Below are 18596 nucleotides of genomic sequence, written 5' to 3'. Positions count from 1 at the left end.
TCTTGCATTGTCATCGGAAAGAAATTTGCCAGGAAAGTTAAAACGCAATCGCACTTGCAGTGGGTCCAAACTAGGTAGCAGGAGTTGACCACAAACTGTCAAATCCACAGTCATGGTAATCGAAGTAATACTTGTCATAAGGCAGGCCATGTACACTTCAAAGCTAAACGTCCTAGTGTATGCTTTCCGGTACTTTTTAGCACCCCCAAACACCTACACTCTCATCAAATAAAAAAAGACTTTCCATTACACAGACACACATCTTTACAAGCATACACGCCTAGACGACCGAAATAAATCAACCTTTTGTAGTCTGGTCAAAACGCTCAAATGTGCAGACGTTTTTTGTCCGGTGGCAGACGTTCCGATCTGACAGATTGATTCTTTCATAGGAGTCTGGCTCTTGATCTGGGTCGTGGTGACCTGCCCAGCTAGCCAGTGGTCTACGGTCGGTATGGAAATGTTACCATTCGGATGTCTGCTGGTGGAGACGCCACTGCAGGCCCTAGCTGATTGATACAAACGCCTTTCCTTATTCAGCCCGACATAGGGCGGACAATAAAAATTTACTGCTTGAAAAAAAATGGCGAACTTGCTAGGATGAATTAGGGAGGAGGAATGCGCCATAAATCTCAATTGATAAATGCATTTCTCTTGCGACATTCCAAAAGGAATTTATTAGACCTTGTACGCAAAATTCGTTTTTTTTTTCGGGGGGGGGGGGTGAAAAAAAAGGTTGTTGATATGTTCAGTTGTTTTGTTTCTGGCTACTTTGTCCATGTGTTTTTTGCTCACATCGATGCGTGGATTTTAGCCGGACCTATCATTTATTCTTATAGCTTGCTGGTTTTCTGACATGCCTTGTCCATCGCATTATTTATTTTTTACACATTCTTATTTTATTTTGAGAAGAACAAATTTTGCCACAATCTGTTGGCAAACACATACTATCCCATTATATGCCGAGGTCTCTGAACCAAATAAACTTTACTTCATCTTTCCTTTGTGTCTTGGCCACGAACGAAAAAAAATATGATGATTTGTACGCGGATGAACAGTACTGCTATGTGTGATTTGACCCCACAACCAGCGGGTATATCCAGTAACGGACAGTATTTGTAGGTGTTGCTTGACCCCACAAACAGCGGGTATACCCGATTACGGACAGTACTGGTAGAGTTGGTACAAGACAGAGACCATAAACACTACGTTTATATAAACTGATATGCCATTCTTAAACCATGCAGGTGCCGGCAACAATGGTATATGAGGCGTAAAGCAGACATAATGTGATCAGCAACTGTTGAATTATATTCTAATCAAATCTGTAACAATGTTCAAGGACTATTTTTTGTCAATCTTAAACATTGCCAGGACAAGGAGCACAACAGAATATGCTCACGCTGATTGCCATCTTGGCTTATAAATATTAACGTCGGAGATCAATTTAGTTAACACTGGCTTCTTGAACAATATTTGTCCTCAATTCTGTGAGCGTCCTCGCCCAACACGGCAGCAATTTGAAGCCACTCATGCTTCTATTGTTAAATACTTGACCGAGTGGATTCACGTTAGAGATGTCCAATGTGATCAGTTTGAAACTAACTCGCGGGAAAACACACACTTGATCATACAATACAGAGACAAAACATAAACGGGGGGGGGGGGGGGGGGACACACAAATATACAAACACACAAAAACACAGACCCTCATATCTTGATATGCACAGAAACATCTCCACACAACACACAGAAACACATCTGCACACAACACACAGAAACACACCGCCACACACACACCCGCACACAGAAACACATCGCTACACACACCCGTACACAGAAACACATCGCCACACACACACACGCACATCGCCAAATGTTTGTAGTAAGAACATTTCTCATTACAAACATTTGCTAAACCAAACCCACTACAAACTTTCTTATGACCAAACAGCATTTAATAAGGTACTCCCCTTCTTCCCCCCCCCCCTGCGCCCTGCACAAAAAGTTTCTGCCTACCTTAAACTAACGCGCCACATTTGTACCCCCCATCAATACAAATTATCAACGTTAGTTTAGAGTACAACACAAAGTGGCCAGTTTGGAAGACTTAAAAACTGCCTACCTTTGCCCCTGACGTCATCACGGCCTAACCACATGCATTAGCCCCTGACTCACCTGTAATCTAATTATACACCATAGGTGAGTCTGCTCAAACCAAATTAGAATTGGCTTTACGAATCTCTACACTACAGCAGGAAGTCTAGCCCCGTCCTCGCAATGTGTTGATGTGAAGTTAGGTCACACATCATAATGTTTTGATGTGAAGTTAGGTCACACATCACATCACAATGTTTTGATGTGAAGTTAGGTCACACATCACAATGTTTTGATGTGAAGCTAGGTCACACATCATAGCGCAATATTTTGATGTGAAGTTAGGTCACACATCACAGCGCAATGTTTAGATGTGAAGTCACAGATCATATGTTTACAAATGATAGATCATAAAAATCATCAACATTATGGTGATCATATGTCATGTTCAGTCTGACACCCCCAACCATTCAACTGATGATCATGCTTTTGCCAGTGGAGACTTTAAAAATGTTTCCGACAGATACTTAAATCACTGGTAACTTAAACAGCTTCTGAACTAGCAGACGACACACATCTCATTACTCACCAGTCACGATACGGGTAAGGTCAAGGATGTCCTCCTGTTGGCAGGACTTCCCGCGGTTGTTAGCAGCAGCAGACACAGGAAAAAACGATTTCACTTTCACTTTGCGCTTCTTGTTTAGTTCTAAAATAAGAGAGGAAAAAAAAATGATTTCTTTCACTTTGCGCTTCTTGTTTAGTTCTAAAATAAGAGAGGAAAAAAAAATGATTTCTTTCACTTTGCGCTTCTTGTTTAGTTCTAAAACAAGAGAAAAAAAAATGATTTGACTTTCACTTTGCGCTTTTTGCGCAGTTCTAAAACGAGAAAAAAAAATGATTTGACTTTCACTTTGCGCTTTTTGCGCAGTTCTAAAAAAAGAGAAAAAAAAAATGATTTGACTTTCACTTTGCGCTTTTTGCGCAGTTCTAAAACAAGAGAAAAAAAAATGATTTGACTTTCACTTTGCGCTTTTTGCGCAGTTCTAAAACAAGAGAAAAAAAATGATTTGACTTTCACTTTGCGCTTCTTGTTTGCTTCTAAAACAAGAGAAAAAAAATTATTTCTTTCACTTTGCGTTTTTTGCTCAGTTCTAAAAATTAACCTTTATTCTGAGTTTCCAAACATATGAAGTGTGCTAAAATGTCCGTTTATAATCAATAACAATCTTAACATTAGCATATGAATATTGACTGAACGAATTAAACATTACGTGAACCAGTGGCGGCGTCTTGACTGCTGGATATGAGAATCGTCCTTATCCCCCAAGATTTATAATACGTTTGGCTGGTGTTTCGTTGAACGCCAGATATCTGATACCAACATTAACACAAGCGGCGTCCCCGTGTTTAGCATGCCAAAAATGTCACAAAAAATATATTTCTAAACAAACATTTATTCTTGCTTTAATAAAGGTCAGTCTGTGGTGGGAGATGCAGACATTTGTGTCCAGTGATCTTGTCGGGCGGGCTCTAGACACAGCAGGATAGACGGATGGGGAGACATGAGACGGATGGTGTGGAAGACATGACGAGACAGATGGTGAGGGAGACATGACGAGACAGATGGTGAGGGAGACATGAGACAGGTGGTGTGGGAGACATGAGGCAGATGGTGAGGGAGACATGACGAGACAGATGGTGAGGGAGACATGAGACAGATGGTGAGGGAGACATGAGACAGATGGTGAGGGAGACATGAGACAGATGGTGAGGGAGACATGACGAGACCGATGGTGAGGGAGACATGACGAGACCGATGGTGAGGGAGACATGAGACAGATGGTGAGGGAGATGGTGAGGGAGATATGCAGGACAAGACAATAAGACACAGCAATAGAAAGGATAGTCTGGACACACGATTTAGGGCGGACAAAGAGACGGATACAAAAGAGAAAGCAGGTACGTATCTTATAAAGTTGATCGATATACGGGAGATAATTTAGTGTTATTACCTCCCTGGGCAGCAGTATTTGGTAGTATTGATTGAAATATTACAGCCGATTTGTTGACTCAACTCGAGCTGAAAGATCAAAGTTCTTATAGCACTAGAGAGGAGAAGCGAGGCTCTCCTTGTCACACCAATTACATAGTTTGTAATTCTCTGCTTATTTGCTACAGCCGCTTTAACTGACCAAGTACTAAACACGACCAAGATCTCAAGCAGTTTAAGTCGTCCTTTGGTGTTAGGCTTTATATTGTTATGGGAGAAAACTCATTCCGCAGACTGAGAACAAGAGATGATCACATGAGAGTTTGAAATATTGGCTAGAAACTATTGGGGGAGTGAGACTAGAAACTATTGGCGGAGTGAGGCTAGAAATTATTGGGGGAGTGAGGCTAGAAACTATTGGGGGAGTGAGGCTAGAAACTATTGGGGGAGTGAGGCTAGAAACTATTGGGGGAGTGAGGCTAGAAACTATTGGCGGAGTGAGGCTAGAAACTATTGGGGGAGTGAGGCTAGAAACTATTGGGGGAGTGAGGCTAGAAACTATTGGGGGAGTGAGGCTAGAAACTATTGGGGGAGTGAGGCTAGAAACTATTGGGGGAGTGAGGCTAGAAACTATTGGCGGAGTGAGGCTAGAAACTATTGGCGGAGTGAGGCTATAAACTATTGGCGGAGTGAGGCTATAAACTATTGGCGGAGTGAGGCTACAATATTTTGTGGGTAAAGACCATGAAACGTTTGAGTATTGAGGCTAAAATTATCTGGTCAATGAGAAGAGAGAAAATAGGTCCGAACTTTTACACCAGACAAAAACACCTCCCATCTTAAAACCTTGCCCAAGACAAAATAGACACTACCCACAAAAAGTTCTAAAGATAAACGTTCGGGGTGTGAGTGTTTATGGACTGGTGACTTCCGTCGTTTCTTGACTAGCACCGCGAGTCAGTGCAAACACAATAGACGACCAGTACGGTAGAGAGGACCAGGGGACATCACTCGCTCGATGCATACATCACGGGCTTAGATTGGAGAATTGTTGATGCACTCAGCGGGGGGGGGGGGGGGGGGGGGGAGGGGGGTGCTTCAGGTTGTTTGTACTCACGCCTACGTGTGCCACGGTAACAGCAGCACAAGCAACCATAGGAACCACCTCACGTAACTCCAACCATGGGAACCACCTCACGTAACTCCAACCATGGGAACCACCTCACGTAACTCCAACCATGGGAACCACCTCACGTAACTCCAACCATAGGAACCACCTCACCTAACTCCAACCATAGGAACCACCTCACGTAACTCCAACCATGGGAACCACCTCACGTAACTCCAACCATAGGAACCACCTCACGTAACTCCAACCATAGGAACCACCTCACGTAACTCCAACCATAGGAACCACCTCACGTAACTCCAACCATAGGAACCACCTCACGTAACTCCAACCATAGGAACCACCTCACGTAACTCCAACCATAGGAACCACCTCACGTAACCCCAACCATGGGAACCACCTCACGTAACCCCAACCATGGGAACCACCTCACGTAACCCCAACCATAGGAACCACCTCACGTAACTCCAACCATAGGAACCATCTCACGTAACTCCAACCATGGGAACCTAACTAACGTAACTCCAACCATAGGAACCACCTCACCTAACTCCAACCATAGGAACCACCTCACCTAACTCCAACCATAGGAACCACCTCACTAACTCCAACCATAGGAACCACCTCACGTAAATCCAACCATAGGAATCACCCCTAATGCCAACTTAATTTTTCAAATAATTGAATATTTTTGTTCATCTTATGAAGCTCATGACCCATATTTTACATTCAATCCTTTGTTACAATAATGTGTGCGTCGAGTTAAAAAAAAAATATAGCATTGTCTATTACTGCTGGTATAATCACTTCTAGTAAGTACGACTTGTGTTTGTTTTTTGCTAACATTCCCAATTGTAATTTCATTACAATATAGGGAGCCACTGCTATAGGGCGACAATAGTGATAAAGAAAATGGAGTGCGAATTAAAATGTTAACCAGGGGCATTAACCCTCTGTTTGTGCTCAAATACTGCAACACAATTTTAATCTATTGCTAATTAACTTTCCACTTAAGATTATTTCCAATGTCAAAACAAGAATATTTAATTCTCACTCTAATTAGATATTAGATATAACTACAATATTCAAGAACTAAGTAGAGATTAAAAACGGATTAACAAGAAGCGATCACTCAATCAGTCAGATGAGCTGGTGTTAATGGGCGCTTTCAAACGTGAGAATCGACCAGGGTTGATATTTTTTTTTCCTTGACAGATTTTAAAGTGGACTTAAGAAACGAACATAATTTGGTAAGTTTCTCAAACTTAAATTTTGATTACTCTTATATCTTACAGTATCTAAACACTAAAAGGTAGAAAATAATATGAGTATAAAAACGTTTATAGTAATACGCTTTTATTAAGGACTACAAAATATTAAATAATGAACACACTCTCTTTAACTATAACAATTTAAAAATAAAACCATCGCTACTTAAAAGATGTATTAAAGACCAAGTCTTTAACTGTAAGTCAATGTTCTTGGTTTTAAGATTTTATATTTTAAAAGTATTAATTTTGTGTTTTACTTTCTAATGACAAGACTGGAAATATTTATAAAAATGCTGAAGTTTTTTTAAATCTTGTGTTACTAGAATGAGAAAAATAAGAGTTTAAGGTTGTAACGTGATATAATAAGCATCAACTACAGGCCTATTTAATAACAAAAAGCTCAACTTTTTAGGTTGAATTTCAGGCACTTTTTATTGTGCATCTACACTTACAACTAGAAAACCTTTTAAAACGCTCACCCACAGGAATAAACAAATTGTTGGAAATAAATCTCTTACCTGTAGTAGAAACATCGGTATTTGTAGGCTTAGTGGGGTTAGGCTTCGGGAAGAGGGGCTTCACCGGAGTAACCAGATCAATAACGTCGAGCAGATCGCTGTCCTTATCTCCCTTGTTGCGGACCTCGTCGGTAGGTGGCGCTGTTAGTGGAGCGGAGGCGCGTGAGGGCTCACGGGTGGAGGAGCCAACAGCTGACGGCTGTACAAAGTCCGGCAGTTTGCCGGGTCCGGTTGATGCGACATCCGTCCGGCTAGTGTCTTGTTGAGCGAGTCCAGTGTGGCCAGCTTGACCTGTCAGTGACAAACAAAACAAATCACCTTACACCTGGCTTCTGTAATAACGCCCCCGGTTGTAGGGGGGGGGGGTGAATGCTAATCAAGCTGCTGTGAACAATATACACACAAAAAATCAATTTCTTTCCCCAATCGTGATGTTTATAAATGACTCCCTGTAACGTTTTAATATTATTTTCTTGTGTGAAATGTAAATGAGATTATAATTAATAGTAACAAAAAACTCGTAATTTAATTTATCCCTGGTTGACATAGATTAAAATGCAGGAATACATAGACTCAATGGGATACATAGATGCATATAGAAAAGGAAAAAAACGTTTAGCATAGTACTCTTACACTTAAGTTCACACGATCATTTTAATAATGCTTTCAATTAACAAACAACTACGCCCTATTATTTTTAAGTGCTCGGGTGAAGGCCTACCATCTATAATGTTTTACGGGTGATTCACAGCGTCGCTACAACAATCATCCCAGCATCCTCCCAACACATACACCATCCTTTTTATGCATACACACCTATCATTTCCCTACATCCTACGTTACCCAACTACACAGCCCCTCCCTAGAACACTATAGTAAAATGGGTCTCCCTAGTTTAATGATCTAATGGATGATTGCGCATTGCAAATCCAAGCACAATGCATGAGCAGTTGGGTGAGATTTAACACCCATGTACCACCTCATCCTCCGTTACCCTACCACACCCATGCCCACCTGCACTAACTCCCGTAACTTGATACATGCCCATGGCTTCATATTTGTTGGAAGTTTGACGACACGTCCAGGTTTTCCCACAAGAACATTGGCAGTAGAGGAAAAACCACAAAAAGGCGGATAGTACTAGAGCGTAGGCCGTAGATAAAAATAAGACAAAGGTCAATTTCTCGCTGGACCAAAACTCTAGGTAGCTACACTCTAATGAAGGCAGTAAAAAAAATGACATTATAACGAGGGCAGTTAATAAATAACCAAAATGCCGTATAACATTATAACGAGGGCAGTAAATAAAGAACCGAGAAAGGTATATCTGTTATCGCAGCGCGATGCCACCACGGTGCCCACGAGCAACCAGGAAGTGTAATTTTGTCGAGCGAGTCTACGGCTTCCATCACAACGTTGCTGCTCCAATCAATACATCTGTGGTTAGAGAAACTAGGTATATCAAGTCTTAAACATCAGCACATTTAAGACCATTGAAACCAATGATGTGTGGTTATAGAAACTAGGTATATCAGGTCTTAAACATCAGCACATTCAAGACCATTGAAACCAATGATGTGTGGTTATAGAAACTAGGTATATCAGGTCTTAAACATCAGCACATTCAACATCACTGAAACCAATGATGTGTGGTTATAGAAACTAGGTATATCAGTGGCTTAAACATCAACACATTCGGGACCACTGAAACCAAAATGTGTGGTTTATCCTTATAAAAACAACTATGTATATTATCAAGCATATATCAAAACATCAGCACATTCACAATTACTGAAACAACTAATGAAACGTTACATATAAAGAAAACATTTCGGGACATCAGACATTAGTACATTTCCAAGCAGAGATTAGTTCAGTGGTTTTGTCTGCCGCTTAGATATATACCAATATAATAGCAGAAGTACAAAATCGATAGCAAGCAATGATCTGCAGCTTTTAAATGCTCGAGAAGGTAGAGCCGACCCTGATGACAATGCACGTTTTAGTGCTTTAGCACCGCTCCTGATAACAATACAGGTTTTAGAGCTTTAGCACCGCCCCTGATGACAATACACGTTAAGAGCTTTAGCACCGCCCCTGACACAAGATTTCTAGAAAGCCAAATAAGAGATTAACTTGAAAACCCGGAGAAAGAAAAATAGACGTAATTAATCTTCTTGAGACTGAGATGGATTAGGTTATCTCGTCTTAATGAGGTAATACTTCCATTAGCTGTCTGCGGTTATGTTTCAAAGGGATCGCGGTTCTTACAATACGCCACCTACTTCAGTATGAGGATAGCGGAACACTCATCTGTGGAAGTAACGGTTCTTACAAAACGCCACCTACTTATGTATGGGGTTAGCGGAACACTCATCCGGTGAAATAACGGATCTAACAATACGTAACCTCCATGTGTACTGGGGGTGGGGCGCTGGCGGTGAAATGGCCGAAGTAGACGCGTAATGTAAACTGTAAACGGAAGATCGAAATCTTATGTAAACTCATCTGTAGCCAAGCTAAAGGTCGCGAGATCGATCCCTGCCTTAGCCGTGGTAATGATTAGACTAAACAACAAGCAAAGGCGGTGTTCGGTATTTGAATACGATATAGGTGAGCTTTTCATTTTGTTCGTGCTTCTAACTCCCCCACCCTGCCAACTATCCCCTCCCACACCCGCTCTATTCTACCTTCTAGCTCATTTAACCATTCTTGTCTACACCCCCCCCCCTCACTCCCTCCCTACTTATCCCATTATTTCCTATTGTCCACAGCCATCTACGTCACCGACCACCAGTATCCAACAACTGAGTTTCCATCAGAAAATGTCAACCTTAATGAACCGTCTGGGTGTCAATGTGACGTCAATTAGTCCAGCAGAGAGGCGGCTAAACAGCCGGTTTGTCATGTAACGGACACAGAGACCACCACGTGACGCGTGTTATGTCAGACCTCCACTCTCCGCTCAGCCTGAATATTCCCGCCAGAATCTCGATTTTGTTTTTTAGAAATCTATTTTAAACTTCCGCCTCACGGTATATCGGGGGTGGGGGCTAGATCTATAATTAAAGGCAATTTGTTTTCACTTTTTCTCTCAAATTAAAATCCTGAATACAGTCACTGGTTAAAATGATGTTCGATCACACAAAAACCAGGTTAAAAACTACTAGCTACTTATTATAGCCAGCTAACAACCTTATGGAATGTGACACTCTGGTATTACTGGCTAGGAAAGAATACGTGTAGGAGGATATTGCGAAAGAATAATTGCGGTTCTGTTTCCAGTTGAAGACGGGAAGGTGAATCTCGGCGCATGCGCGCTATGTGAGCGGCGATTCAGTGGCTGGGGTGGGGTGGGCAGGAGAGCAACAGGGAGATTAGGCAGGGGCGCTGCTACAGCCACCTGCTAGGGCAGTGATCGGAAACCTGTGGATCCGGAGCCGCAGGCATCTGCTGGCGGTGTATCGGCAAGTCTAGCTATGAAACAAAATAAAAACATGTACACCTTGCATGTATTGGGTGTTGTTTTTATAATGTAGCATTAAAGAAATATCACAAATAATCTACACAGTGGCTCTGAATTAGGAACTATCGGGAAACATTGAAAAGATTACTGGAAGCAAAACAAATTAGCATTAATTCAATGCATGGCATCAAACATAAAAAGTTCATAAATATGTATTGAATTATATTTAAAGATCTCATTTCTTATAAAACCAAAAACAGGAATTAAGTAGTATATTGTCTTACTGTTACCTAACACGGGTTTTAGCTTGTAGAGGAAACCTTTCGCTCACAAAGTCATTCCCTAATCCCAACAGGTTGTCATTATCTAATCGATTGTTGTTGAATACAACGGTGACGACAGTTTGAAGTTTCCGGATCAGACTACGTACATGCGGCAATATCGGGCTACATGCCCGGGCATGCGATACTAGAGACGACAGGGAAATTGAAGTGCGCCTCACCTCCCAGATGTATCAAGCCACAGCCCTTCCCCCCCCCCCCCCCCCCCCCCCACGGAGAAAAGTGTTTACAAGAAGCAGTGTATTTGCTCAAAGTTTTATATCCAGTCTTTCAACCGTTCGTATGTCTAGTCCACATTTTTTACCGTTGCTCCAGTGAAAAAGGCTCCACATCCATACGTGAACGTTGTTTATGAGCGGAACATAAATATTTTACTCCGGATCACACATTGTCGTCTAGTTTTTTTTTCGTCTAGTTTTTATTTTTTCGTCTAGTTCTCATATTTTATGTCCGCTCTTGAAATGTTCAACACGCTTGTGTGAGATCACTAGAAAAAATTTCGTTTCCTCAAAAGCTTCCTTTAAAGACGTTTTAATGTTGATCAAAAAAATGTTAAAAGCCGCCTAATTAAATTTGTCTAAAATTTAATTTCACGAAATTTCTCTCGTAAAAGGAGAGAAGAATTCAACTTTGTGTACGCTGAAGCCGGGCAGTCCATGACTACAGAAAATTGAAGTTAACTTGGTGAAAGCCAATCGACCGATGACTGTATGGACCACGCGAGTGTGAGTACTAGTCCTATAGACTTATATAAGCCTTTTTACAACTGAACTTTAACCTTCGTGCTTAGGGAATTGGTTTGACCGTGGACAAATGTAAAGCAATCAGCGAAACAATTAGGACATCAGTTTAGCTCCCGATGTTGTTACACATGTATTGCAGACTGAGGCGGTTAATTTTATAAAATCATGCACAAAAGATTTTCGTGTGTCTGCCTAAATCGTACAGTAGGATATTAGAGTCTGTCTAACAGTATTAGATTGGTGGACGAATGGGTCTTATGGTCTTATTGACCAGTGGGAGAATGGGTCTAACGGACAAGCGGACGACTGGGTCTAAAGGCATAATACAAGTAGCCTATATTTCAACTGGACTCAAAAAATATAAGCATTTTAATCATGCTGACAATACAACAATCTCTATTACACATATACTGATAGTCTTTATGTAAAAGACTCGCTTGTTTGTTTAATGTTGTCAAAAGGATGTCAAACATCCTTTTATAAAGATACACATTTTTAAAACCTCTTAAAGTGCATATGCTTTATGTAAAAAAAATCAAATATAGAAGTTTTAAAATGTCCATAAATAGTTAAAAATGACAGCTGTTCGTTAAAAAGTTTCCATTTAAACTTGAGAAATATTTCCAATCTTTTTAACCCCAGGGATTGTGCACATGAAGTGGTGTGAGATTAGTGGAAGGTAAGTGGGCAGCTGAAAACTGGGCGTTTTTTGTGTTGTGTATCAAAGCGCAGTTGTATGTCTGGGCTACTTTGTTGTTGGGGGGGCTATTTTGTTGTTTGGGGGCTATTTTGTTGTTTGGGTAGGGGCTACTTTGTTGTTGGGGGGCTATTTTGTTGTTGGGGGTAGGGGCTACTTTGTTGTTGGGGGGCTATTTTGTTGTTGGGGGTAGGGGCTATTTTGTTGTTGGGGGTAGGGGCTACTTTGTTGTTGGGGGTAGGGGCTATTTTGTTGTTGGGGGTAGGGGCTACTTTGTTGTTGGGGGTAGGAGCTACTTTGTTGTTTGGGTAAGAGCTATTTTGTTGTTGGGGGTAGGGGCTATTTTGTTGTTGGGGGTAGGAGCTATTTTGTTGTTGGGGGTAGGGGCTACTTTGTTGTTTGGGTAAGAGCTATTTTGTTGTTGGGGGTAGGGGCTACTTTGTTGTTGGGGGTAGGAGCTACTTTGTTGTTGGGGGTAGGAGCTATTTTGTTGTTGGGGGTAGGGGCTATTTTGTTGTTGGGGGTAGGGGCTATTTTGTTGTTGGGGGTAGGGGCTATTTTGTTGTTGGGGGTAGGGGCTACTTTGTTGTTGGGGGTAGGGGCTATTTTGTTGTTGGGGGTAGGGGCTACTTTGTTGTTGGGGGTAGGAGCTACTTTGTTGTTTGGGTAAGAGCTATTTTGTTGTTGGGGGTAGGGGCTACTTTGTTGTTGGGGGTAGGGGCTATTTTGTTGTTGGGGGTAGGGGCTATTTTGTTGTTGGGGGTAGGGGCTATTTTGTTGTTGGGGGTAGGGGCTATTTTGTTGTTGGGGGTAGGAGCAATTAGTTGTTTGTTTGGGGGCTATTTTGTTGTTGGGGGTAGGAGCAATTAGTTGTTTGTTTGGGGGCTATTTTGTTGTTTGGGGGCTATTTTGTTGTTGGGGGTAGGGGCTTCTTTGTTGTTGGGGGTAGGAGCTACTTTGTTGTTAGGGGTAGGAGCTATTTTGTTGTTTGTTTGGGGGCTATTTTGTTGTTTGGGGGCTATTTTGTTGTTAGGGGTAGGGGCTACTTTGTTGTTGGGGGTAGGAGCTACTTTGTTGTTAGGGGTAGGAGCTACTTTGTTGTTAGGGGTAGGAGCTATTTTGTTGTTAGGGGTAGGAGCTATTTTGTTGTTGGGGTAGGAGCTACTTTGTTGTTTGTTTGGGGGCTATTTTGTTGTTGGGGGTAGGGGCTATTTTGTTGTTGGGGGTAGGAGCTACTTTGTTGTTTGTTTGGGGGCTATTTTGTTGTTGGGGGTAGGGGCTATTTTGTTGTTGGGGGTAGGAGCTACTTTGTTGTTGGGGGTAGGGGCTACTTTGTTGTTGGGGGTAGGAGCTACTTTGTTGTTTGGGGGTAGGGGCTATTTTGTTGTTGGGGGTAGGAGCTACTTTGTTGTTGGGGTAGGGGCTACTTTGTTGTTGGGGGTAGGAGCTATTTTGTTGTTGGGGGTAGGGGCTACTTTGTTGTTGGGGGTAGGAGCTACTTTGTTGTTTGGGGGTAGGGGCTATTTTGTTGTTGGGGGTAGGAGCTACTTTGTTGTTGGGGGTAGGGGCTACTTTGTTGTTAGGGGTAGGAGCAATTAGTTGTTGGGGGTAGGGGCTACTTTGTTGTTGGGGGTAGGAGCTATTTTGTTGTTGGGGGTAGTGGCTACTTTGTTGTTGGGGGTAGGGGCTACTTTGTTGTTGGGGGTAGGAGCTATTTTGTTGTTGGGGGTAGGGGCTATTTTGTTGTTGGGGGTAGGAGCAATTAGTTGTTGGGGGTAGGGGCTATTTTGTTGTTGGGGGTAGGAGCTATTTTGTTGTTGGGGGTAGGAGCTATTTTGTTGTTTGGGGTAGGGGCTATTTTGTTGTTGTTGGTAGGGGCTATTTTGTTGTTGGGGGTAGGGGCTACTTTGTTGTTTGAGTAGGAGCTATTTTGTTGTTGGGGGTAGGGGCTACTTTGTTGCTATTTAGAGCTCATCACAATGTCGCCATTTAAGTGTAGGGAATGAGATAAAAAAAAAACATGTGGTTAGATTTGAATGTGTTTAGCAGCAGGTCAACTTGGAGTGATGCTAGCTACAAATCGCTTGCCCAGAACCAGAGTGTTCTATCGTTTTGTTTTGCTTAACAATTCTATAGTAAACATTTGGAGAAATAGAGTAGTTCTATAATAATGTTGAGAGATGACCAAGAACTTTTTTGCCAGAAAAGGTTTAGATAGTAACGGTGTATAAATCTCGTCAAAAACGATAAAAGGAGATAGGACGGTCTGGATTTTGGTAATCAAATTGTGTTTAACAAAAGGTCGGTCTAGTGGTTTCACAGTTTACCAATATGTTTGAAATTCGTACGGTAATAACAGCCAGTCAAATTACATTGGTAGACCGAATACAGAGCTATCATGTTAGCAGGGGGGAGAAAGGTTGCTATTTTTCGTCCAGAAAAAAAAAATCAATAATCATTTTATTTTGTCTGTAGTACCAATGTTAAACTGGTAGAGGAAAAACCCACAAGAGAAATCAAGTTAGAAGCGTCCTGTGTTGAACATTAAAGACAATATCTTTGGAGAAACGGTCGCCTATATAATCAATGTTTTCTTTCAGGCATCTCTCCAGGGGAGGATGGCACATCTTTTTTGTTGTTGTTGCGTGTAGTGGTCATCTTGTTTTGTGGTTGTATGTAGTGGTCTTCTTGTTTTGTGGTTGTATGAAGTGGTCATCTTGTTTTGTGGTTGTATGTAGTGGTCAGCGTTCTTTTAGTGGTCGTATATAGTGGTCATCTTCAGGCATCTCTCCGCCATGCCTTCTCCAACGCACGTCTCCCCCCCCCCCCCATCCGCCGGGACGAAATAGAAAAATTATATAAATTGTATAGAACCGTTTACGTCGTCATTGACCCCCCCCCCCCCCTCCTCTCCCTGAGAAAAAATGTCTGAAAGAAACCTTGGTCATGTTACTGTGGTAACATGTGGTGGTCGTGTTGTCGTTTAATTGTCCATTAAATATAAGGTTTTAAGCCAAAAATGGTTTAAAACGAAAGTTTGTTTAAAGCATTCATCCCATTCATCTGATAGACAAAAATTGGAAGGCTGTGTCCTGGTCACCTGATTTCTTCCAATCAAAATCGCGCAATGCCAGCATGATGACCGATTTCCTTTCAAGCACTCGAACAGTTTCTGACATTTCTCAAGAGTAGGTTTTTAGAATTTTCCCGGTCAACTTCGGGTAAATATGTTTAATGAGCTTTCTCTGGTCCAGAGCTGTTGTCCGGTTTTATCGAGGTTAAGTCACGTGGTTTTGATCTGTCTTTATCTCAGGTTTTTTGTTGTTTTTTAGAGGATTCCATCAAATTTAACCTCAAAATAAAGGCAGCCAGTCAATTCTCAATCTATACACACTTTATAACCGTAAAAACACACGTGTATCTTCTCACCATAAACCTTACTAGTCAAATGTCTTCGGGGTCGTCCATAAATGACGTCACACTCGTGACGGTGTGTGATGAGGGGAAGGGGGGGGGGGGGGGGGGGGTTCAGATGGTGTGACGTCACTTCTTTTGCATTATAAAAAAGCAATGTTAGAAAACGAGTTTTAGCCGTTATTTCGCGTTTTAGAAAACGGTTTTAATAAATTGTAATAGGAATTGATCAAAATACTCTATGTTGACAGAGTTCTGACAAGATGTTGGAAAAAATATCGATGTTTTAAGAAAAATCAACAGCAATTTTGAGGGGGGGTTGCAGGCTGAGGTGTGACGTCATTTTAGGGGGGGGGGGAGTCTGGCTTTTTGTGACGACGTGTGACGGAGGGGAGGGGGGAGGTAAAAATCGTCCAAAAAAGCGTGACGTCATTTATGGATGACCCCTCCACACTTCGGATTTTGTCCAGATAAGCCCCGCCTAAAAGTTAACCCCCGCCACGCAAATAAAAGAAAAAGCGGATGAGAAACATGTACTATTTAGATTTATTGGAGAGAGTGAAACTAAGACATATCATTATATTATGCATGAAAGGGTCTATATTTTGGTACTTTTAACCCTAACCCCAAGCCTACAGTTGGATAAGGAATTATTTTTATGCGGTGTGTTTCAAATATTCAAAGGTCTAGACATCAGAAATAAGGTCACAAGTAGCGGGTCTTAAATTTTCGACCTTGTACTTTTAATAGCGGGGTTTATCTAGACAAGACCCCCACACTTCTACCCTCTCATCCTGCCTAGCCTAGAATCGTTTCTTTATCGCCATCTCTATTCACTGCAGTGTAAATTAAGCTAATTCTGTCCAAATCTAAAAAGTATCTTGACAATGCTTCCAGCCTCGCTCTGAGATTTTATTTTTAAAGCAGGGGAGATAACCAATAACAATTTACACGTCTACAAGAGAGCACTGGGCCCTAACGTGAAAATGTACAGACTGTTTTGTGTTATACATGTCTTCTACTGGGACCAGAGTTGGAAAAGATGTACAATATGTTTAAAATTAAAGGGTAAAGTGCTAAGGTCCCCATAAATTTGTAGGTACTAGGGCCCCATAAACTTTTAAGAACTTCTAAAGCTGTACTAAGCATAAGACGAATCAACACACAAACAACATGTATTCACCATCAAGAGATAACATCTACTCACCATTAACACTTAGACAACACATCTACTCACCACCAACACTTAGACAACACATCTACTCACCATTAACACTCAGGCAACACATCTACTCACCATTAACACTTAGACAACACATCTACTCACCATTAACACTTAGACAACACATCTACTCACCATTAACACTTAGACAACACATCTACTCACCACCAACACTTAGACAACACATAGACTTCTACTCACCATTAACACTTAGACAACACATCTACTCACCACCAACACTTAGACAACACATAGACTTCTACTCACCATTAACACTTAGACAACACATCTACTCACCAACAACACTTAGACAACACATAGACTTCTACTCACCATTAACACTTAGACAACACATCTACTCACCAACAACACTTAGACAACACATAGACTTCTACTCACCATTAACACTTAGACAACACATCTACTCACCAACAACACTTAGACAACACATAGACTTCTACTCACCATTAACACTTAGACAACACATCTACTCACCAACAACACTTAGACAACACATAGACTTCTACTCACCATTAACACTTAGACAACACATCTACTCACCATTAACACTTAGGCAACACATCTACTCACCATTAACACTTAGACAACACATCTACTCACCATTAACACTTAGACAACACATCTACTCACCATTAACACTTAGACAACACATCTACTCACCATTAACACTTAGGCAACACATCTACTCACCATTAACACTTAGACAACACATCTACTCACCACCCACACGTAGACAACATATTTACTCACCATTTTGTTCCAGTGTATCCCTGTTGTCAGCTGTGTCTATCTGTTGAGGTAAAATAAAATAATATCAGGCTATTACTTTGAAGTTGTGCTCTATTTGTTTGACTTGCATGTATAAACAGGTTATACAATTCTTTACAGGGAAAATATGATAATTTTTATATATAAATAGTGCCAATCTTACAATGGCCACAGGTATTGAAAATGTGGGGGTTTTTGTATGTGCATTGTTTTTACCTTAGACAACTGCTGTCTCTTAAGCTCAAGCAAGTCCTGCAACTCTTGTATTTCTTGCTCTGAAGCTGCTTCCTCTAAACTTAAGGCCTCAGGTGCTCTTGTTATCACTCTCTTCTTTTTCTTTCTTCTTTCTATCAACAAACATAATTAGATTAAAATGTCATTTTTACTATAAAAAATTTTTTTAAAAACTGTACAAGGCTAAATCTGTTAAAAAACATCATGTGATGTTCCCATGAAAGAAATGTTTACCAGCACTGTTGAGTTGTAGACCAGGGTGTGTTGAGACCTTCCATAGCCTGACAGTGGCATCCAAGCCCCCGGTCAGGATACAGTCTGGGTCAATGCTGCTCCAGCATACGGTCATCAACCTGGCGTTGTGCTCACCGTAAGTTGACACCACCTCACACTTTTGCATATCCCACACCTGGTGCAATAAGAACAGATGTCATTGTTATTTTTACCAGTAATAGGGTCTATTTAAACATGTATAAACAGTACCATTGTAAACAATTTTTATAACATCCAAAAGGTCACAAGCTACATGTTAGGGAGAACTAGACTGACCAAGACAATGTTAGCTACATGTTAGGGAGAACTAGACTGACCAAGACAATGTTAGCTACATGTTAGGAAGAACTAGACTGACCAAGACAATGTTAGCTACATGTTAGGGAGAACTAGACTGACCAAGACAATG

General features: G+C 41.3%; 1 protein-coding gene across 1 annotated transcript in view; it reads right to left on the bottom strand.

Annotated features, from left to right (window-relative positions):
- The window catches only part of LOC131938081 (gem-associated protein 5), a 90462-nt gene that overhangs the window by 63276 nt on the left and 8590 nt on the right, over nucleotides 1-18596 (bottom strand). The window contains exons 15-20 of the mRNA XM_059295980.1: nucleotides 18149-18323; nucleotides 17897-18027; nucleotides 17663-17702; nucleotides 7009-7299; nucleotides 3164-3198; nucleotides 2687-2771 (exon numbers count right to left, since the gene is read on the bottom strand). Coding sequence (XP_059151963.1) covers nucleotides 2687-2771; nucleotides 3164-3198; nucleotides 7009-7299; nucleotides 17663-17702; nucleotides 17897-18027; nucleotides 18149-18323 — 757 coding nt within the window. The remainder of the gene's footprint in view (nucleotides 1-2686; nucleotides 2772-3163; nucleotides 3199-7008; nucleotides 7300-17662; nucleotides 17703-17896; nucleotides 18028-18148; nucleotides 18324-18596) is intronic.

Source organism: Physella acuta, unplaced genomic scaffold (assembly GCF_028476545.2).
Source record: "Physella acuta isolate Inbredline_101_S28 unplaced genomic scaffold, ASM2847654v3 ptg000017l, whole genome shotgun sequence".
NCBI lineage: Eukaryota > Metazoa > Mollusca > Gastropoda > Physidae > Physella > Physella acuta.
This window is presented reverse-complemented; position numbering and strand designations above follow the sequence as displayed.